This window comes from Cetorhinus maximus, unplaced genomic scaffold, assembly GCF_964194155.1.
Source record: "Cetorhinus maximus unplaced genomic scaffold, sCetMax3.hap1.1 HAP1_SCAFFOLD_704, whole genome shotgun sequence".
In the NCBI taxonomy this organism is placed as follows: Eukaryota; Metazoa; Chordata; class Chondrichthyes; order Lamniformes; family Cetorhinidae; genus Cetorhinus; species Cetorhinus maximus.
Genome location: NW_027596646.1, coordinates 120,970 through 143,121, shown reverse-complemented (window position 1 = coordinate 143,121; position 22,152 = coordinate 120,970). Strand labels below are relative to the sequence as shown.

At 43.1% G+C, this 22,152-nt stretch overlaps 1 protein-coding gene across 1 annotated transcript in view; it reads right to left on the bottom strand.

Moving 5' to 3' along the window:
- Nucleotides 1-22,152, bottom strand: part of rab8b (RAB8B, member RAS oncogene family) — a 129,374-nt gene that overhangs the window by 33,971 nt on the left and 73,251 nt on the right. Inside the window, exon 2 of the mRNA XM_078535856.1 lies at nucleotides 18,292-18,352. Coding sequence (XP_078391982.1) covers nucleotides 18,292-18,352 — 61 coding nt within the window. The remainder of the gene's footprint in view (nucleotides 1-18,291; nucleotides 18,353-22,152) is intronic.

The window sequence follows — 22,152 nt, the reverse complement described above, 5'->3', positions numbered from 1 at the left end:
CTCAGTACTGCACTGGAGCATCACACTTAATTGTTGTGCTCAAACCCTGGAGTGCTTGAACCTGGAACCTCATGATTCAGAGGTAAGAGTGCTACCAACTGAACCACAGCTGACATTTAAGGACTATACATCTTCAAAATACCTGTGCAAAATTAAAGCCAGCTCTTAGAAAACACAGGTAGTTATTTCATTTAAACAAAACTACAAGAATGTACAAAGTTGAAAGGAATCTTGTGATGACACCAGTGATAGGTTATCGGGGAATAGGCAGGATGCAGATTTGAGGTTACTACCAGGTCAGCCATGATCTTATTAAATGGCAGAGCAGGTTTGAGGGGCCGAATGGTCTACTCCTGCTCTTTATTTGTATACTGTGCAAGCTTTACAGTCCAAGCTGAGAAACCAAGGCCCTGTGCAGGTGCTCATACATTCCCCACAAGAACAAGAAAAACATTCTCAATCTAGGACAATATGGCTCGTTCACTCTCTCTCTCCCTTACTCAAATCAAAGCTCAGAACATCAATGGTGATGCTCATGAGGAACCTACCAAGGAACAGGGTGGAAGCAACCTAAATGCAGAGATAGGCAGGAGAGAAAAAAACAAAAGTCTCTCAAACAATAGCACCATAAACAAATGATACAGTCAATCAGACTGAATATATTTAATCAGGGTAAATAGTGTTAACATGGTCATTACTTTGTACAATTAGTATGCAAAGTATAAAAACAGAAAATGCTGGAAATACTCAGGTCCAGCAGTATTTGTGAAGACAGAAACAGAGCTGATGTTTCAAGTTGATGGCCTTTCATCAGAACTGGGAATAGTTAAAAACGTAACAGGCTTTAGTTAAAGAGGGGGCTGGGTGGAAAAAGAACAAAAGGATGAATGTTACATTGATAGTGACCCTGCCTCCCAGCCTAGAAGTCAAGGAAGCACCAAGCTGATATGTAACAGTTAACTGGCTCAGGCATGACTTGGCCTGCCATCCCCACCACTGGGAAACTCCCAGAGGCAGGGAGAGGTCCTTAAAAGTGGCCTCAATCGGTCTAAGGGCTGGCAGGCTCCCTGGCACCTCCCTGCCACTGGTAAAGTAACAGTGACGAGTAGGTAGGCGATGGGCACCACCCCACCATCATGGTGCCTGATTTTACTGCCTGCCCACCCAGACCCCGGGCTGAATAGACAGGAGAGAGGAGGGTAAGGGGCAGATCTTGCATCCCTTGAGCATCCCTCTGGAAAGTCTGCTCTGGGAAGTGGAAGTGGTGTTTGGAGTGAGATGGTAGAGATGATCCATTGGCTGGTGGGGTGAAATGTGAGGGTTAAGAGAAGGCCATCATGATTCTGGGAGGGAGTGTGTGAAATGGGAAGGACACATTTTGAAACTGTCAGCCCTGGTTAGAGGAGGAGTGTGAATCCTGTATTGAGGAGAAAGAAAGCTATATCAAAGCGCTGATGAGGAAAACAGCACCATCAGAACAGATATGATGGTGACAGAGGAATAGCCAATGGACGGGTGTGAGGAAGCTGTGGGAGTTAGTGGGCTTATAGTGATTATTTGTTGATAGCCTGCTACGAATACAAGGTTTATAAGATGATCAAGTTTTGGACTCTCTCTTTATTTCAGGGAAAATGGAGGAATGAATGGAGTCATGTAAACTGCTACGAGTTCAGCAAAACATCAAACTGGAGGGACTTGATAACCCCACAGGTATTGAAATGTACGCGCTACGTATCAGACCTGAAAACAAAGGCAAGAGCTGCTGCACTCACTGTGGTCAGACACGCGGTCACTGAAGGCACAATGGTCCGGCCGGGGATGGCGGGGGAAACAGTCCGGTGGGGTGACAGCCCGGCGGGTGGGAATACGCAAGAGCAATACAGTGAGAACAAAAGAAACAAAGAAACACAGAGATAGAGAAAGAGAGGGAGAGAGAGACATGTCAGAGACAACAGGCTGTCTGATGTGATGTGGTCAGCAGAGAGAAGGCTGCAAGTCCTCAGTGAGCTTCCAGGAAGAACACAGGAGTGAGAATGGTCTCTGGTCAAAAAGATGTATTATGTGGCACAGTAAGGACTCTTTGCCCTGGTAACCTGCAAGGAGAAATCTCTGAGTGGGCCCTGCTGCTGGTAGTTGGCTTGGAAATGTTCCGCAGAGAGAAGTTTTTCAACAGTCATTCGACATTACAACTCAGCAAAATGGCAAGATGCGCAACGACTGGTAGAGACGGTGGACTGTTTCCTATAAAGATTGTAATTCTGTTTCCTATAAAGATTGTAATTCTGCTGCGAACGTGCTGCATATATGCATGCTGCATGGGGTTATCAGTTACATTAAAACATGAGGAAGGGTCATCTTCTCTCTAATTTAGAATATTAGTTGCCTAAGTAATGTTTAGTCCATGTTGCTTTTAGTTTGTTTCTGACAATTCAAGTCTTAACACTGCGTGGCATGAATATTACTTGGCAGTTATCAGCCAAAGCCTGAACGTTGTCCAGGTCTGGCTGCATATGGCACAGATTGCATCAGTATCTGAGTCACCGTGAGTGATGGCTCAAATTGGAGGCTCTAGCGGGATACAAATCCAGAAGCTGGGAACAAGAATTTGCTAGAGTTTAAACAACAAGATTTCACAACTATGATAAAAGCAAAATACCGCGGATGCTGGAAATCCAGAAGACTGTAAAGTGCCTAGTCGGAATATGAGGTGCTGTTCCTCCAGTTTGTGTTGAGCTTCACTGGAACATTGCAGCAGGCCAAGGACGGACATGTGGGCATGAGAGCAGGGTGGAGTGTCGAAATGGCAAGCGACAGGGAGGTCTGGATCATGCTTGCAGACAGACCAAAGGTGTTCTGCAAAGCAGTCACCCAGTCTGCGTTTGGTCTCTCCAATGTAGAGGAGACCGCATTGGGAACAGCGAATGCAGTAGACTAAATTAAAGTGAGTCTTCTGGACTTAATATTGAGTTCAACAATTTCAGATCATGAACTCTCTCCTCCATCCCCACCCCCTTTCCGATCCCCCTTTTCCCAATAATTTATAATTTTTTACAACTATATTTTTTTCTTTTCCCTCCTATTTTAAAATTTATTTCGGTCTATTGTTTCATCTCCACCTTTTAGCCCATTTCGATCCCTTCCCCCCACCCCACCCACACTAGGGCCATCTGCCACTAGCTTGCTTCCCTTAATGTCCCCTTTAGCACATCCTTTAGATAATATCACCACCGTCAACACCCATTTGTCCTTTTGTCTATGACATCTTTGGCAGTCTCTTCTTGGCCTCCACCTATCACTATCGGGCTCCCCTTCTACCAGCTTATATTTCATCTCATTTCTATATGTCTTAGTTCTAATGAAGGGTCATACGGACTCGAAACGTCAACTGTATCCCCCTCCGCAGATGCTGTCAGACCTGAGTTTTTCCAGGTATTTTTGTTTTTGTTCAAGATTTCACAACTGCTTTGGCTGTTCTCATTGAAAAGCTAACATGGGCTATGTCTATTGCTGAAGTATTTCTCAGAAAATAGGCCCTGTCGGTGAATGTCTTGCAACAGATAACAATGGTTAACTTTAAAATGCTACAAAGGCAGAAATTGCTGAAGTATTGGCGCAACACCTGAACCTTGAAGATAAAAGCAATCCTGTTATCACGCGAGTGAAGTTAGCTAGGACTAAGCTGTAAATGAAACCAGAATTAGATAAAGAAAGGAAGAAACTTGATTAGGCAAAGCGAAAAGAGAGGGAGGCAAAAATTTCAATTAGAACTCCAAAGAGAGATTAAAAAGGGAAATGTGAAAACTTGAACTTGACTTCCAAAGAGAATGAGAAACAGAAACGTAACAATTAGAAATGAAAAGCCTGGAATTCCAGAGAATTCCAAAAGCTTCAATTACATGGGCAGGTAGTAGCATAGAAACTTCCATTGACTCAGATTTAACTTCTGGTTTTGATCTGGCAAGAAATATTCACCGAAAGCCTAAATTCAGAGAGGAATGAGTTGAAATGTATTTTGTGTCGTTACAACGGTCAAAGGAAATTGGACAGCTTTATTGCAAAGCACGTTTGTAGGGAATGCATTAGAAATGTATTTTTTGCTTTCAGATGTGCAACCTACTGATGAGACAGTGGAGGGAGCTGTTTTCAATGCCTGTGTGTTAGTGCTAGAAGGGAGCTGTTTTCAATGCCTGAGTGTTAGTGCTAGAAGGGGGCTGTTTTCAATGCCTGTGTGTTAGTGCTAGAAGGAAGCTGTTTTCAATGCCTGTGTTAGTGCTAGAAGGGTGCTGTTTTCAATGCCCGTGTGTTAGGGCTAGAAGGGTGCTGTTTTCAATGCCTGTGTGTTAGTGCTAGAAGGGAGCTGTTTTCAATGCCTGTGTGTTAGTGCTAGAAGGGAGCTGTTTTCAATGCCTGTGTGTTAGTGCTAGAAGGGAGCTGTTTTCAATGCCTGTGTTAGTGCTAGAAGGGAGCTGTTTTCAATGCCTGTGTGTTAGTGCTAGAAGGGAGCTGTTTTCAATGCCTGTGTTAGTGCTAGAAAGGAGCTGTTTTCAATGCCTGTGTGTTAGTGCTAGAAGGGAACTGTTTTCAATGCCTGTGTGCTAGTGCTAGAAAGGAGCTGTTTTCAATCCCTGTGTGTTAGTGCTAGAAGGGAGCTGTTTTCAATGCCTGTGTGTTAATGCTAGAAGGGAGCTGTTTTCAATGCCCGTGTGTTAGTGCTAGAAGGGAGCTGTTTTCAATGCCTGTGTTAGTGCTAGAAAGGAGCTGTTTTCAATGCCCGTGTGTTAGTGCTAGAAGGGAGCTGTTTTCAATGCCCGTGTGTTAGTGCTAGAAGGGAGCTGTTTTCAATGCCTGTGTGTTAGTGCTAGAAGGGAGCTGTTTTCAATGCCTGTGTGTTAGTGCTAGAAGGGAGCTGTTTTCAATGCCTGTGTGTTAGTGCTAGAAGGGAGCTGTTTTCAATGCCTGTGTGTTAGTGCTAGAAGGGTGCTGTTTTCAATGCCTGTGTGTTAGCGCTAGAAGGGAGCTGTTTTCAATGCCTGTGTGTTAGTGCTCGAAGGGAGCTGTTTTCAATGCCTGTGTGTTAGTGCTAGAAGGGAGCTGTTTTCAATGCCTGTGTGTTAGTGCTAGAAGGGTGCTGTTTTCAATGCCTGTGTTGGTGCTAGAAGGGAGATGTTTTCAATACCCGTGTGTTAATGGTAGAAGGGAGCTGTTTTCAATGCCTGTGTTAGTGCTAGAAGGGAGCTGTTTTCAATGCCTGGGTGTTAGTGCTAGAAGGGAGCTGTTTTCAATGCCTGTGTGTTAGTGCTAGAAGGGTGCTGTTTTCAATGCCTGTGTGTTAGTGCTAGAAGGGAGCTGTTTTCAATACCCGTGTGTTAGTGCTAGAAGGGAGCTGTTTTCAAAGCCAGTGTGTTAGTGCTAGAAGGGAGCTGTTTTCAATGCCTGTGTGTTAGTGCTAGAAGGGAGCTGTTTTCAATGCCTGTGTGTTGGTGCTAGAAGGGAGATGTTTTCAATACCCGTGTGTTAATGCTAGAAGGGAGATGTTTTCAATGCCTGTGTTAGTGCTAGAAGGGAGCTGTTTTCAATGCGTGTTAGTGCTAGAGGGGAGCTGTTTTCAATGCCTGTGTGTTAGTGCTAGAAGGGAGCTGTTTTCAATGCCTGTGTGTTAATGCTAGAAGGGAGCTGTTTTCAATGCCTGTGTTAGTGCTAGAAAGGAGCTGTTTTCAATGCGTGTGTTAGTGCTAGAAGGGAGCTGTTTTCAATGCCTGTGTGTTAGTGCTAGAAGGGAGCTGTTTTCAATGCCTGTGTGTTAGTGCTAGAAGGGAGCTGTTTTCAATGCCTGTGTGTTAGTGCTAGAAGGGAGCTGTTTTCAATGCCTGTGTGTTAGTGCTAGAAGGGTGCTGTTTTCAATGCCTGTGTGTTAGTGCTAGAAGGGAGCTGTTTTCAATGCCTGTGTGTTAGTGCTAGAAGGGAGCTGTTTTCAATGCCTGTGTGTTGGTGCTAGAAGGGAGATGTTTTCAATACCCGTGTGTTAATGCTAGAAGGGAGCTGTTTTCAATGCCTGTGTTAGTGCTAGAAGCGAGCTGTTTTCAATGCCTGTGTGTTAGTGCTAGAAGGGAGCTGTTTTCAATGCCTGTGTGTTAGTGCTAGAAGGGAGCTGTTTTCAATGCCTGTGTGTTGGTGCTAGAAGGGAGATGTTTTCAATACCCGTGTGTTAGTGCTAGAAGGGAGCTGTTTCCAATGCCTGTGTGTTAGTGCTAGAAGGGAGCTGTTTTCAATGCCTGTGTTAGTGCTAGAAGGGAGCTGTTTTCAATGCCTGTGTGTTAGTGCTAGAAGGGAGCTGTTTTCAATGCCTGTGTGTTAGTGCTAGAAGGGAACTGTTTTCAAAGCCTGTGTGCTAGTGCTAGAAAGGAGCTGTTTTCAATGCCCGTGTGTTAGTGCTAGAAGGGAGCTGTTTTCAATGCTCGTGTGTTAGTGCTAGAAGGGAGCTGTTTTCAATGCCTGTGTTAGTGCTAGAAAGGAGCTGTTTTCAATGCCTGAGTGTTAGTGCTAGAAGGGAGCTGTTTTCAATGCCTGGGTGTTAGTGCTAGACGGGAGCTGTTTTCAATGCCTGTGTGTTAGTGCTAGAAGGGAGCTGTTTTCAATACCTGTGTGTTAGTGCTAGAAGGGAGCTGTTTTCAATGCCTGTGTGTTAGTGCTAGAAGGGAGCTGTTTTCAATGCCTGTGTTAGTGCTAGAAGGGAGCTGTTTTCAATACCTGGGTGTTAATGCTAGAAGGGAGCTGTTTTCAATGCCTGTGTGTTAGTGCTAGAAGGGAGCTGTTTTCAATACCTGTCTGTTAGTGCTAGAAGGGAGCTGTTTTCAATACCTGTCTGTTAGTGCTAGAAGGGAGGTGTTTTCAATGCCCGTGTGTTAGTGCTAGAAGGGAGCTGTTTTCAATGCCTGTGTGTTAGTGCTAGAAGGGAGCTGTTTTCAATGCCTGTGTTAGTGCTAGAAAGGAGCTGTTTTCAATGCCTGAGTGTTAGTGCTAGAAGGGAGCTGTTTTCAATGTCTGGGTGTTAGTGCTAGACGGGAGCTGTTTTCAATGCCTGTGTGTTAGTGCTAGAAGGGAGCTGTTTTCAATACCTGTGTGTTAGGGCTAGAAGGGAGCTGTTTTCAATGCCTGTGTTAGTGCTAGAAGGGAGCTGTTTTCAATACCTGGGTGTTAGTGCTAGAAGGGAGCTGTTTTCAATGCCTGTGTTAGTGTTAGAAGCTTACAGAAAAAAGTTTAGATATCTGAGGAAGAGCCAGAATTGGGCTTTTGTGTAATTTGCTAGAGAAAACAAAATGATATTTGACAGGTAGTATAGAGCTATGAAGATGGAGCAAAATTTTGAAAACCTTAAACTTTAGTGCTAGAAGGGAGCTGCTTTCAATGCCTGGGTGTTAGTGCTAGACGGGAGCTGTTTTCAATGCCTGTGTGTTAGTGCTAGAAGGGAGCTGTTTTCAATACCTGTGTGTTAGTGCTAGAAGGGAGCTGTTTTCAATGCTCGTGTGTTAGTGCTAGAAGGGAACTGTTTTCAATGCCTGTGTTAGTGCTAGAAAGCAGCTGTTTTCAATGCCTGAGTGTTAGTGCTAGAAAGCAGCTGTTTTCAATGCCTGAGTGTTAGTGTTAGAAGGGAGCTGTTTTCAATACCTGTGTGTTAGTGCTAGAAGGGAGCTGTTTTCAATGCCTGTGTTAGTGTTAGAAGGGAGCTGTTTTCAATACCTGTGTGTTAGTGCTAGAAGGGAGCTGTTTTCAATACCTGTGTGTTAGTGCTAGAAGGGAGCTGTTTTCAATGCCTGTGTTAGTGCTAGAAGGGAGCTGTTTTCAATGCCTGGGTGTTAGTGCTAGACGGGAGCTGTTTTCAATGCCTGTGTGTTAGTGCTAGAAGGGAGCTGTTTTCAATACCTGTGTGTTAGTGCTAGAAGGGAGCTGTTTTCAATACCTGTGTGTTAGTGCTAGAAGGGAGCTGTTTTCAATGCCTGTGTTAGTGCTAGAAGGGAGCTGTTTTCAATACCTGGGTGTTAGTGCTAGAAGGGAGCTGTTTTCAATGCCTGTGTTAGTGTTAGAAGCTTACAGAAAAAAGTTTAGATATCTGAGGAAGAGCCAGAATTGGGCTTTTGTGTAATTTGCTAGAGAAAACAAAATGATATTTGACAGGTAGTATAGAGCTATGAAGATGGAGCAAAATTTTGAAAACCTTAAACTTTAGAGATGCAATACTAATGGGAGAATTTAAAAATAGTATCACTTTAGAAAAAAAGTCCCACCTGAAAGATCAAAATTTGCATAAAGATCATAATAGCTGCAATTATGGCTCATGACTATGAATTGTCTCACAAACATGTGAGCAAACCATTGAGACCAAATCTCTCAGAAACTGGAGAGATAAGGGATCAGATAATGAATAGAATACTGGTTACAGTGAGAAAGGTAGCAAGGATGAAAAAAGATACTTCTCTGTTTAGTAAAAATAGACAGTATAGAGATAAGCATGATTCAAGGAGACCAACATTTTTTTTGCCATAAGAAAGGACATCTGAAAGCAGATGGTTGGAAATTAAAAGCCATTTGTGGCCTTTCATCGCATGACTGCAGAAAAGACTATAACCATTACACCACAGCAGTGACCTATCAGGACTGGAACAAGGAATGTTCTACATATCCCACAGAGAGATAGGCATAGCTAGGGCACACGCCGGTACCATGGCAACACCCCTTGGATTTGGAGGAAGTGAGTTCAGTTTAAGCAGAAGTTGTTCAATGCAAGTTCTGTTAATTACAGATGGAATTAGTTCAGTGCTAAGAGAAGGCCTTAGTTTGAAAGAGCAGTACGTAGAATCAGTTTGGGTAGAAATAAGACATAGTAAAGGTCACAGTAGTTATTTGTAGGACAGAACATACAGGAAGACGTTATTGGCGTGTGTCAGAAAGGTACCGCAATATTCATGGTGACTTTAATCTACATGTAGATTGGGAAAATGAGATTGTCAAAGGTAGCCTGGAAAATGAGTTCAGAGTGATTTCGGAACAATTTCTTGGAGCAGCACGTTCTAGTGCCAACCAGGGAGCAGGCTATCCTAGACCTGGTAACGCGCAATGAAACAAGATTAATCAATAACCTCATGGTAAAGGAGCCCCTAGGTGACAGCGATCACAACATGAACGGATTTCATGTTCAGTTTGAAATGGAAAAGTGTGGGTCCACAATGCTGGGAAAGGATATGGTAATTATTAGTTAACAAACTAAGTAACACATTTGCTATATATAAAAAGGGAAAAAAGGTGAGACAAGGAACCTGGAGAGTTTAACGCACAAGAATAAACTCTGTTTGAAGAAGTCTTGGCCTTTATCTTTATTGTCAAGCAGCTACTGGACTTTATTAGAGGATGGTTCCTGCTTGTAAATAAAAGGTTGGAAACTAAGCTTTCTTCAGGCAAAAGACTGAATTTGGAGTTAACTTTGAGAAGAGGTGGTTTGGACTAACTTAGGCCAATGGCTTAATGAAAATATAGAGTTTAGGGGTATGATTACCCACCGGTGTTTTCTGAGAGTGAACCCTTTGAGCAATGAAAGAATAACTATGAGGACACTGATTACGTCTCTGCCGAAGGGAAAAAAAAGTGGCTTTGGCACTTTAGTTACCATACAAAAGCAAATTAATATGCAAAGTATTTTCAGAGTTGGAGCCTGAGCATTTGAACATGGATGAAGGTCAGGAAGCATTATTAGATTTTATGGTAAGATCTACCGGAAGGGTCACTTATTAAGTGGCTCCGAAGCGTGGTCAGGTTTTGACAAATTTAGAAAGTTGGAGGATAGTTCCATAGAAGGTTAAATAATGGAATTCAGTAGACTATATGCAAGATTGTAAAAATTCCATCTAGAAATTCTCCAGTCAGTGCTGGCATTTAAGTTGCTAGGCTGTGCCAAAGTATTGAAAATGGACAGGCTTCTAGTTTTGAGGACGGGAGTTAAATTTACAGAAAGACACACACTGCTAGAACAGATGTCAGACACTCTAAAAAAAAATTCCTTGGAAAACATTCCTTTCCAGCAGCATTCAAACACAAATGAAGCTGGATGTGGAAAACAACAAGGCTATTGTATTTGGAAAACCTGTGGATTTGCAATTTACACAATCTGGACACTATTGTATTCCTTTAATGAAACCTAACTTTTCTACTAAGCAAATTAAAGAAGTGCTATTAGCATTAGGGGATAGGAATTTAGAAGACAAAATGTTAATAGTGCTAAAATTGCATTGGTAATTTGCCCATCCTTCTTCCCAAAGATGAAAAGTTTTGCTAAGGGATGCAGGAATAAGGGTTGGAGAGTACACTAAACTCAGAGGAGATAAGCAAAAAACAAATGGCACGTCATAACATTCAAGGCTATGGGCCAAGGGCTGGTAAATGGGCTGAGGTAGGTAGGTCAGGTGTTTCTCACGTGTGGGTGCAGACTCGATGGGCCGAAGGGCCTCTTCCGCACTGTGAAATTCTGTGATAAGCAATAGATGCGATATATGTAAGAAATATTGAAGGGACTGTCACGGCCCAGAGTGAGTCTCTTAAGGGATTTCAATGAGGTTTGTGGCAATGGATTTAAAGGAGTGGGATAAAGAAAACATTTTTACTTTATATTTCGTAGATTTGGCCACAAGGTTTGGCCATTTAACAATCATATACAGTAAAAAAAAGAGAATAATTGTGGATCAGGTAATGGAAAAGTGGATAGGGGCTGGTTTGGGACCACCGGCAAAATTCCTCACTGATAATGGGGGGGGGGGATTTGCGAACGATGAGTTTTGGGATATTCGGGAAAACATGAATCGTTATGAATACAGCAGCAGAAAGCTCTTTTAGTAACGGAGTGAGTGAAAGGAATCACGCGGTGATTGATTAGGTGCTTCGTAAAATATTGGCAGATGGACCAAACTGTAAATTAACATCTGCTCAAGCATGGGCTGTCCATGCCAAGAATTCATTGCATATGGTTGGGGGCTACAGTCCATATCAGTTGGCTTTTTGGTAAAAATCCAAAAATTCCTTCAAGTCCTGAGGGATCAATCCCCTGCTTGGGAGGGAACTACGATTACCTCTACCTGGGGGTGGGTAGAAGAGCATTCCTTAAAGCTGAAGGTTCAGAAAGAATTTGGCAAGCTCTAAGACACAATGTACGACCATCAGAAACTATTTTCAATCAGGGAGACATGGTATACTATAAAAGAGAAGGGCTTCACGAGTGGAAAGGTTATAGGTAAAGATGGTAAAACACTCATTTTACAGCATGGGAACCAGGCTATTCGAGTACATTCGTCAAGGTTAGTTGGCGCGGATTACAAATTTGCGGGTCCAGAAAGGGTTATAGAAGTGATGAGGAACCATGTACTTCTCATAGCCACATGTTGCACGATTGAGGACCAGGCTGCCGAGGTTGACAGGGTGTCTGAAGGTGGACACAGTAATTCAGATGAACAAGATGAGGCAATTTGTCCCAGAGGACAACAGCCGAAAGCTGGCACTGAAGTTACATACTTACCAAAAGGGGCTAGCCAGTGAAGGGATGCGATGATTGTAGGTAAAGCAAAGAAGTCACTGGAAAATACAAAAACTAGTTAAATGTACTAGATAAAGAGCAGTAGGTCAGGTCTATGGATTGGGAGCACAAAGTACAAAAATGGAAGGCACGGAAATGTTGTGTCAATTCAGACAGTGGATCTGAGAGTGAACATCGCTCTAGGAAGAGATCACAAGCTATTGAAAGAACATCTATAAATCGGAGAGGGAGATCAAGCAATAACAGTCTGGAGAAGATAGAAGGCAGGATAAACGACATAGCTTAACAAGGTCAAGAAATTTGGCACAGACTAGTAATGCTAGAAGAAGCAGGAGCCCATGTGATCAAGACGATTTAGTAGCTTCAAACAAGTTAGATGATAAATTAATAAAGGATGTCAAACAGCAAGAACTACATAGTTGAAAAGAATTTGTGATATACACAAAGGTTCCAGATAGGAGACAACCAGCTTTGCCTCCGAGATGGATTTGCATGGAAAAGGTGCTTCCTGATGGGGCTTATAAAGCTAAAGCCAGGCTAGTGGTACAAGGGTTTGAAGAAAAACTGGGTGATCAGGATATAAGAGTAGATTCATCTGAGGCAGGAAAAGTTATTCTGAAGATCTTTATAGCTCTGTTAGCTATAAATGATTGGGAATGCAAGTCAATTGATATTAAAGCTGCCTTTTTGCAGGGACACCGACTTCAATGGGGAGTTTTTCTCCATCCACCGAAACGCAGAAGGGGCACTCTGGAAGCTAAATAAATGTGTATATGGTTCAAATGATGCCTTCTCAGTGAGGTCAGTTTTGTTAAAATTGGGTTGTCTTCAGCTGGAAGCAGACCCAGCAATGTTTTATTGGTACCATGGAGGTAAACTTACAAGCATCTTCATGATGCATGTAGATGATTTTTTGTGGGGCGGTAGTAGTGAATTTGAAACAGTTGTCATTAATGGGCTCAGAAAGGAGTTCAAGATAGAAGTACTTTTAAATACATTGGATTGGAAATCAGAGTGGCTCACACTTCACTTTATACCAGCAATCCTACTTAGAGAATGTCAATCCCATTGCAATTAGTTGTAGGGCCTCCCAGAAAGATACAGCGGCTTCTAAAACAGGAAAAGGGGAACTCAGAAGTCCAATTGGGCAACTCAATTGGCTAGGCAAACAAATCAGGCTGGATGTCAGTTTTGACATTTTAGAATTGAGCACGAAAATGAACAATCCCAAGGTTGAAGAAATTATTCAAGCAAACAAAACACTGAAAATTAAAAATGGAGCACTGTGTTTTGAAATTCCCATCTTTGGATGATACTGGAAAAATGAAACCGCTTGTGCAAAGTGACGTGCCTTATACAAATCTGTGTGATGGATTTTTGAGTGCAGGAGGATTAATAATATTTCTCATGGGAAAGAGAGGTAAATGTTGCCCTTTGGCATGGGAAGCTAAAAAGATGCGAACAGCTGTAAAAAGTATGTTGGCAGCAGAGATTCTCACTCTTGTTGAGGCGGTGGATATGGCATTACTCATATCAAAGATGCTGGCAGAAATTTTAAATGGAAAAGGGTATTCAGGTGCAGTACCTTTCAAATGTCATATAGACAATAAGTCACTTTGGGGAAATGTTCACTCTACAAAGTGCATTAACAGAAAGAGATTGTGAATTGACATTGCAAGCTTAAAACATGCATGAGAATAAGGAGGTTGCCAAGATCAAATGGACTGATAGCAGCTACCAATTGTCCGACTGCTTCACAGAAAGAAAAGAGAAGTTATTGGAGACCCTCAAAGAGGGAAGTCTTTTCCTTTGAGAAGACAAAAAGGATTTTTATAAGAAGAGGGGAATCTGTTGTGGAAGGAAACAGTTAACTCTAAAGGTGTTTAAATGGCAATTATTAGTTAAAAAGCCAAGTAACCCATTTGATATGTAAGAAAAGGGAAAACAAGTGAGACACGAGTTTTGGGAGAGTTTTATGCACCAAGATAAAACTCCACATAAAAATTTGAAGAAGTCAGTCTTGGTCTTTATCTTATTTGTCAAGCAGCTATTGGGACTTTATCACATGACTAGCGTTTTAAACCTAACTAAAGCCGGAGCTGAAGGCGTACTGGGAAACGCAGTAGAGCTGCCGTGGCAGACTTTTGAGATATTTAATCACGCTCAGAAAAGATTTATCCCAGCGAGAAAGAAAGGCTCTTTGAGAAGGATGCATCATCCATGGCTGGGTAAGAAAGAAAGAATAAAAGAAACACTGTTCAAATCTGCAAAGATTAGTGGTAGGTCAGAGGTTTGGGCAGATTTAAGGAATCAGCAAAGAATGATTAAAAAGATAATAAAGAGGCGGAAAGCAAAGTATGAGAGAAAGTTAGCTAGTAATATATAAACAATAGTAAAAGTTTCTACAAGTATTTGAATAGGAAAAGAGTAACTAGAGTAGCATTGGTCCTCTAGAGTGAGTGCCTGGCGAATGGGTAATGGAAAACAAAGAAACGCAGAGATGTTGACAGGGATTTTGTGTCTGTCTACACGGCAGAGGACTTAAAATTCCCAAGGGTACTCGAAAATCAAGGTGACAAAGACTTAATATAGTCATCATTAGCAGGGAAAGCGTGCTAGGAAAACTATTAAGCCTGAAAAAGGTTGACGAGTCTCCAGGACTGGATGGCCTGCATCCTAGGGTCTTAAAAGAAATGGCAACACAGATAGGTGCATTTGTTATAATCTTCCAAAATTAGTTTAATTCTGGAAAGGTTCCAGCAGATTGGAAAATAGCTAATTTAACTCTTTTATTCAAGAAAGGAAGGAGGCAGAAAGCCGGGAACTATAGGCCAGTTAGTATAACATCTGTCATAGGGAAAGTGCTAGAATCCATTATTAAGGCAGGATGCTTAGAAGATCACGATTTGATCAGGCAGAGTCAACGTGGCTTCGTGAAAAGAAAATCATGCTTAACTAATCTGCTAGAGATTTTTGACAAAGTAATATTCAAGATGGATAAAGAGGAACCAGTACATGTGTGGTGTACTTGGATTTCCAAAAGGCATTAAGATGCCACAAGAGCATATAATGTAGGGTAACATATTAGCATGGATAAAGGATTGGTTGGCTAACAGGAAGCAGAGAATAGGGTTAAATGGATCTTTTTTCAAATTGGCAAGCTGATCAGTGCTAGATTCTCTACTGTTTACAAGCTATATCAATGACCTGGATGAAGGGAGCGACTGTATGGCAGCTAAATTTGCAGATGACACCAAGATAGGTAGGAAAATGAGTTGTCAAGAGGAGATAGAGAGTCTGCAAAGGTTAAGTGAGTAAAGCAGAAATTTGGCAGATGCAGCATAAAGTGGGTAAATGTGAACTTGTTCACTTTGACAGGAAGAAATGCAGCATACTATTTAAACAGAGAAAGATTGCAAAACTCGGCGTTACAGAGGGATCTGGGTGTCCTGATACAGGAATCCCAAAGTTTATGTGCAGCTACAGCAAGCGATTAGAAAGGCAAATAGAATGTTGGCATTTATTGCAAGAGGAATGGAATATAAAAGGGAAGTTTTACTGCAGCTGTACGGGACCTTGGTGAGACCACATCTGGAGTACTGCATGCAGTTTTGGTCTCCTTATTAAAAAAATATATAATTGCTTTAGAAGCTGTTCAGGGAAGATACATTAGACTCATTCCTGGGATGTAAGGCTTATTTTATGAAGAAAGGTTGAACAGGTTAGGCTTATATCTATTGAAGTTTAGCAGAATTAAAGAGGTGATCTTATTGAAGCATATAAGATCCTTTGGGGATTTGATAGGGTGGATACCCGGAGGATATTTATATTTCCTCTTGTGGTGGAGACTAAAACTGGAGGGGTGGGGGCGGGGGGGTGGTTTAAAAGTAAGAGGTCTCCCTTTTAAGGCAGAGATGAGGGGAAATTCTTTCTCCCAAAGGGCTACTGGTGTGTGGAATTCTCTTCCCCCGAAAGTAGTGGAGGCTGGGTCTTTAAATTTATTCAAGACTGAGTTGGATAGATTTTTGATAAATAAGGGAGTCAAGGAAAAACAGAATTACCTGGAAAAACTCAGCAGGTCTGGCAGCATCGGTGGAGAAGAAATCAGTTAACGTTTCGAGCCTTCACGGCCAAAGGGCCGTGAAGGCTCGAAACGTTAACTGATTTCTTCTCCACCGATGCTGCCAGACCTGCTGAGTTTTTCCAGGTAATTCTGTTTTTGTTTTGGATTTCCAGCATCCGCAGTAGCTTTTAGCTTTTTGTTTTTATATAAGGGAGTCAAGGGTTTTGGGAGGCAGACAAGAAAGTGGAGTGACACCACAACCAGGTCAGCCATAATCTTACTGAATGGTAGAACAGGCTTGAAGGGCCAAATGGCCTCCTCCTGCTCGTATGTTCCCAAGTTCAGCGGCAGCGGAGGGTGATGGTGGAGGGAAACTGGTTGGTCCTCCATCCAATGAACCTTTTCCAAATCACTAACTCCTGCCTCTGACCAGAAAGGAGTTTGGGACAGATGTGCATGCACACTTGGTCCAGGCTACAGCTACCAGCACATGCGCAACTGCTCCTGATGCCTCTTTGGTTAACGGCAGGAGTTTGAATCTATCAAACGCTATATAGTCTCATGCTGTATTGGAACATGCAATGTAAACATTTCCCACGGGAAATTAAATGTTAAAATTTAATACCTACATGTGTGTATGTTGCCAGTAATACTAAGTGGCATTATAATGGGAATTTCATTTAGCATATCAGCATAGCACTGCAACACATTAAAAAAAAACATTTTTTTTTCCATTCATGGGATGCGGGTGTCACTGGCTAGGCTGGCATTTGCTGCCCATCCCCAATTGCCCTTGAGAAGGTGGTGGTGAGCTGCCTTCTTCAACCGCTGCAGTCCATGTGGTGTAGGTACGCCCACAGTGCTGTTACGGAAGGAGTTCCAGGAATTTGACCCAGTGACAGTGAAGGAACGGTGATATATTTCCAAGTCAGGATGGGGAGTGACTTGGAGGGGAACTTCCAGGTGGTGGTGTTCCCATGTGTCTGCTGCCCTTGTCCTTCTAGATGGTAGTGGTTGTGGGTTCAGAAGGTGCTGCCTAAGCAGCCTTGGTGAGTTTCTGCAATGCATCTTGTAGATGGTACACACTGCTGCCACTGTGCGCTGGTGGTGGAGGGAGTGAATGTTTGTGGAAAGGGAGCCAATCAAGGGGGCTGCTTTGTCCTGGATGGCGTCAAGCTTCTTGAGTGCTGTTGAAGCTGCACTCACTCCTGACTTGTGCCTTGTAGATGGTGAACAGGCTTTGGGGAGTCAGGATGTGGGTTACTCGCCGCAGGATTCCTAGTTTCTGACCTGCTCTTGCAGCCACAGTATTTATGTGGCTAGTCCGCTTCAGTTTCTGGTCAATGGTAACCCCCGCAGAATGTTGATACTAGCGGAATTCAGCGATGGTAATGCCTTTGAATGTTATGGGTCGATTGTTATTCCCTCTTGTTGGAGATGGTCATTGCCTGGCACTTTCGCGAATGTTACTTGCCACTTGTCAGCCCAAGCCTGGATATTGCTGCATTTGGACATGGACTGCTTCAGTATCTGAGTCATCGTGAAAGGTGCTGAACATTGTGCAATCATCAGCGAACATCCCCACTTCTGATCTTATGATGGAAGGAAGGTCATTGATGAAGCATCTGAAGATAGTTGGACCTAGATCGCTACCCTGAGGGACCCTGCTGGCAATAAGTCATCCCAGATCCCACTCTGTGCTGGAATCGCAAGAAATCTCAACGAGATTTTACGTGAGTACTGCCTCCTTACGCTAGATCCTGTGTGTTAAGGCTTTGTGCAGAAAGTTTCTACACAGCCTGGGTAGCTCAATAGGTAGGTAATTAAACTCTTAATCCCGAGGTCATCATTTCATGCCCCATGCTAGATAACCAATTTTTTCTTAAATATCTTAGTCAAAATATTTTTCTATTGATTTTTGCCAAAAGGAATCTTTAAGCTAGATCAAATCTCCATAGTGAAAACTTGAGAATCTCATTTAATGAAATTTCCTGATCTTCATTTACTGAATCGACAGGAGCGCATTTTACAGAAGAAACAATTACTAAATCATAAGTGAACTAAATGCAAGAACTTGCAATTGCTGAAGGACTGCACAGAACTAAAAATGCATAACTGAACTTTATTGTTCCTCTGTGTCAAGCCAATTTGTTTGTTTTAGTACTGCCAGATGACACACAACAGACAGCAACTGTGCATGTGCAGGAAGTGCTCCCCATCTAATGTTGCAGCACAAGCAAACGCAGCCTTTCCAATTCTGATGAAAGGTCACTGACCTGAAATGTTAACTCTGTTTCTCTCTCCAGAGATGCTGCCAGACTTTCATTCCTGCACCCATGGTATTTTACTTTTGTGGTATGTGAGAACTTACAGCTACACACAACCAGATTGTAATAATTGATCATTTTCTTTTGAGCCCTAGGATAATTCAGATCAACAGCGAATCTATCAGAATGCTGAAAGGCCATCAACATGAAATGTTAACTGCTTTCTTTCTTCAAAAAAAATGCTGTCAGATCTGCTAAGCAATTCCAGCATTTTTTTAAATCTAAGATTGCAATGCTTAATTTTTAGATTTATATCAGTAAATCCAACATTTGATTCAACAGAAACAATTTTCACTTGGTTATGTTCGTAGTGAACTATCAGTACTCACCATATCTGTAACTTTATTTTCTTCCCATCTAGTTCTACTGTTCGTATTTTGAAATCAATTCCTGTAAAAGAAAGTGCCAAATGAATACAAAATGTAAAATGCTTTGCAATGAAAGAACCTTTTGAAGTCCATTAACAATACTCTCTCCTGTTGCTCAAGCTGAATCTCTCCACATGGAATCCTACAAAAAAGCAACCTGGCATAGATTCATAGCACATAAATCTCGGTGCTATTTCTGTAGTTGAGTGAGTTACTATTGAGATGTACTTTTAATAACTAGCAATAATGCAATATTCAAAATTATGCTGAAGCTCACATCACAAAGTAAAGGTTAATAAGAGTGGCTGCATAAAGCATGATGGAACTATGCTTGGAAATTGTGAAATGGCCGAAATGTGAAGTTTAAAAAACAGTTAAGACCAGTTGAAGATTGAACTGGTCTCAGTTGAACTCTACTGGAGGCAACCAATTAACTGGCAATTTCTACTGGACTCATCAGAAATCTGCAGGGACTCCCAGTTGCTAAGTTGGCACCAGGACTTTCCAGCCAACTTCAGCTAGAACCTGTTCACCAGTTGTTATTTTCACTGGAACCAGTGAAAACCTCTCTCTCTCTCTCATCCCCCTCTGTCCCCTACAGCTGTCTCTCTCTCACCACCCCATCCATCTCTCTCTCTCCCTCCGTCTCCCCCTCCCCATTCCTGCGGCCAATGACCTTTTGTTTTATACTGTATCTTCTCCAAATGCACCAACTCTGCCCTCCCTCGGCACAATTGCAGCAACTCCCTCACACCTCTCCTGCCCCCACTGACCCCCAGCTCTCCTTTCCCCAAACCCCCAGCTCTACTTCTCCACCCACCCAGATTGCAGCACCCCCCCGTCCCCCCTAGCTCTTTCTAAAGCAAGGTCGGGGTGCACTCCAACGGTGCAAGTGGCCATCATGGGAGAACATGCAACACATTGGCGGAAATAGCAGTGCAGCATTGGGGCTGAGGAAGTCCTGGGAGGGGCTGAGTGGGGTGGGGGAAGGGGGATCTGTGCCAGCAGTGTCACTCAGGCCTAATTTGGTGCTCCAAAGTTGCGGTCAGTGGCATCCATGCACATGGCCCAAGACTGGGGGCACTGGGTCAGTCACAAGCCAATCAAAGTTGAAGCTGGGAGCTATTTTTGAAGACATCAAATCTGCCAAAGGAAAACAGAACCAATGGGCACCTTTCCAGGTAAATCTAAATTCTGCAAACCACTTTCAAATAAATTTTGAGGCAATCAGGTATGATGTATATATCTCAAGATATTTCAAACTGGGTGCCAGCTCAACAATAGCTTATGGAAAGGTAGCAGCTTAGTGTGGTACTGACCAACCCATCTATCAACAAGATTAATATATTAAAGTATGTACTTTTTTCATCAATATTATCCCAAAAGGAACATTTCCAGCTGTCCTGAGGGGGAGGGGGGTCCAGGCAAGCCTGGGGTTGGGTGGTCCGACTCCCAGCAAGGGAAGTAGAAAATTGGAATTGGGGTTGGGGTGAACCACTGAACAACTCCTCTGGTTTTGCCAGAAAACCACACCCTCAGTGAAGTGTCCCTTCTTTTTTTCTCCCCCAGAGCTGGTCGCCCTAGCAGAGTTGGCAACAGCGGTGGAGAGGACAACAACAACAGCAGAGAAAATGGCAGCGGAGTCAGCAACAGTGGCGGAGGAAGTGGGAACAGTGGAGGAGGAAAGAGAGGCTGAGGCAGTGAAGGAGATGGAGGCTCAGCAACAGCATCGGAGGCAGTGGCAACATTACAGGCAGCAGAAGTGGTAACAGTGGCGGAGGAGGTGGAGATGGTAGCAACAGCGCCAGCTGAGGCAATGGAAGATGGAGAGGCGGCGGCAACAGTGACAAAGGAGGTGGCAGCTGAGGCAGAGGTGGTGGAGGATGCCAAGATGGCAGCTGCAGCAGTAGAGGCGGGGACAGCAGCTGCTGTGGAAGCCCGAGGGTGGCGAGTCAGCGGCAACAACAGCAGCAGAGTCAGCAGCTGAGGCAGAGGCACCCAAGGAGACTGAGATGGCAGCTGCAGTAATGGAGGCAGAGGGAGCAGCGGAGGTGAAGGAGGTGGCAAAGCTAGCAACAATGGCGGAGGCAGCAAGGCGATAAGAGACTGGAAGCAGCACCAAAACTGGCCTAGCTGTAAGGATCAAAGCAAGATAGCGACCGAGTTGGTATCCTGTCCCCGTGCCATCCACAAGAGTGCTCTGAGTCAGCAACTCCTGCCCAATTTAATGCTGCAAGTGGTGAAGGTCAGCTCGGGCTCCAGCCCCAGCCCAGACCCATTTAATTTGTATTCCCAGGACAGGTGATGGAATCTGCCCAGTGCCAAAAAGAGCAGCTGAATAAGATCAGGAGGTTGGAAGCAGAGAAGGCAGCCCTCCAGGAAAAGGTGGGGAGGAGATGGCATAGTGGTATTGTCACTGGACTAGTAATCCAGAGACTGAGGGTAACGCTCCGGGGACCCGGGTTTGAAATGTGAATTCAGTAAAAATCTGGAATTAAAAGTCTAATGACATGAAACCATTGTCGATTGTTGTAAAAAACCCATCTATGTCCTTTAGGGAAGGAAATCTGTCATCCTTACCTGGTCTGGCCTACATGTGACTCCAGACTCATTGCAATGTGGTTGACTCTTAAATGCCCTCCGAACAAGGGCAATCAGAGATAGGGCAATAAATGAATGAACAAAAACAAATCTTTCCAGGCTTAATGCCTACCTCCAAGAGGAAATTCTTCAGCCAGGGTCTCCATTTGTTTATCTAACTAATTTAAAGTTATAAAACCAGAAAAACTTAGATCTGACATGGGTAGTGAGAAAGAGTTAACGCCCAAAGTCTGTCTGCCTCTTCTTCAGAGCTTTTATCATATTGTAATTTAAAGTTACCTGCCACATCTCTTTCAATGCTGACTAATACAGCAGCCCTCTGATCTAAAAAATACATTTATTGGGGCTGTGCAAATGAACCCCAACCTCTGACATAAAAGTAATAAACCTTTTACTTTACTTCCAGTTGCAGCAAGAGGAATGCACCAGCCTCTCAGTGTGACAGAACTGCCCAAGCATACACAGGGTGCAGCCCCAGCAATGATCGACACGGCTGGGAAGGGAGCATGCAGGTCGAGAAACTGTACAATTGGGAAGATAATGATTCTCTCAAAATTTGCATGCCTTTTACTCAAACTTTAATGCTGTATGCTTTGTCTGGAGTCGATCACAAAATGTAGATTGTGTCTGTATTTTAGTTGTGTTTGTCCTTTTTTTTCCCCACAATAAAATTTGCACAGCTCTTATTCCAACTTTTATCTGAGTGTTTTGTCTAGACGTATGGAGATGTAGCACTAAATTCTGTTGAATCAAATTTATTTACCCAGCACGCACACACCAGAAATGCACTGTGTACTTCCAGCTGACTATTGACATCAGTTGATCCTCAAGCCTACAACATAGAAGTGCACCAGCAATAAATGCATCTCATGAAAGACCACTGGATAAACTGGCAAATTAACTAGTTCAGACCAGTACTAATGGCAATATCACCCGTTTTGCTGGCACTTCCTACTGGGCTACCAGTTTAGAACTAGTCTTCGATTACCAGTTAAGAACTGGTGTTCAATCTTACTGGGACTTCCCTCTGGGGCAAGGCAATATCTTTCAAAGTACACAAGCAGATTACAATACTGGTAGACTACCCTTCCCTCCACAAAGTGAGCACCCACAGCATAGCTGCTGCACCATGCTATGAATACTTAAGCAGATGACTCCCTTCCACTTCCTTCCTATTTCTTGCTCCCATGACATCACATAGCAATCCCGGCTAGGGGGATG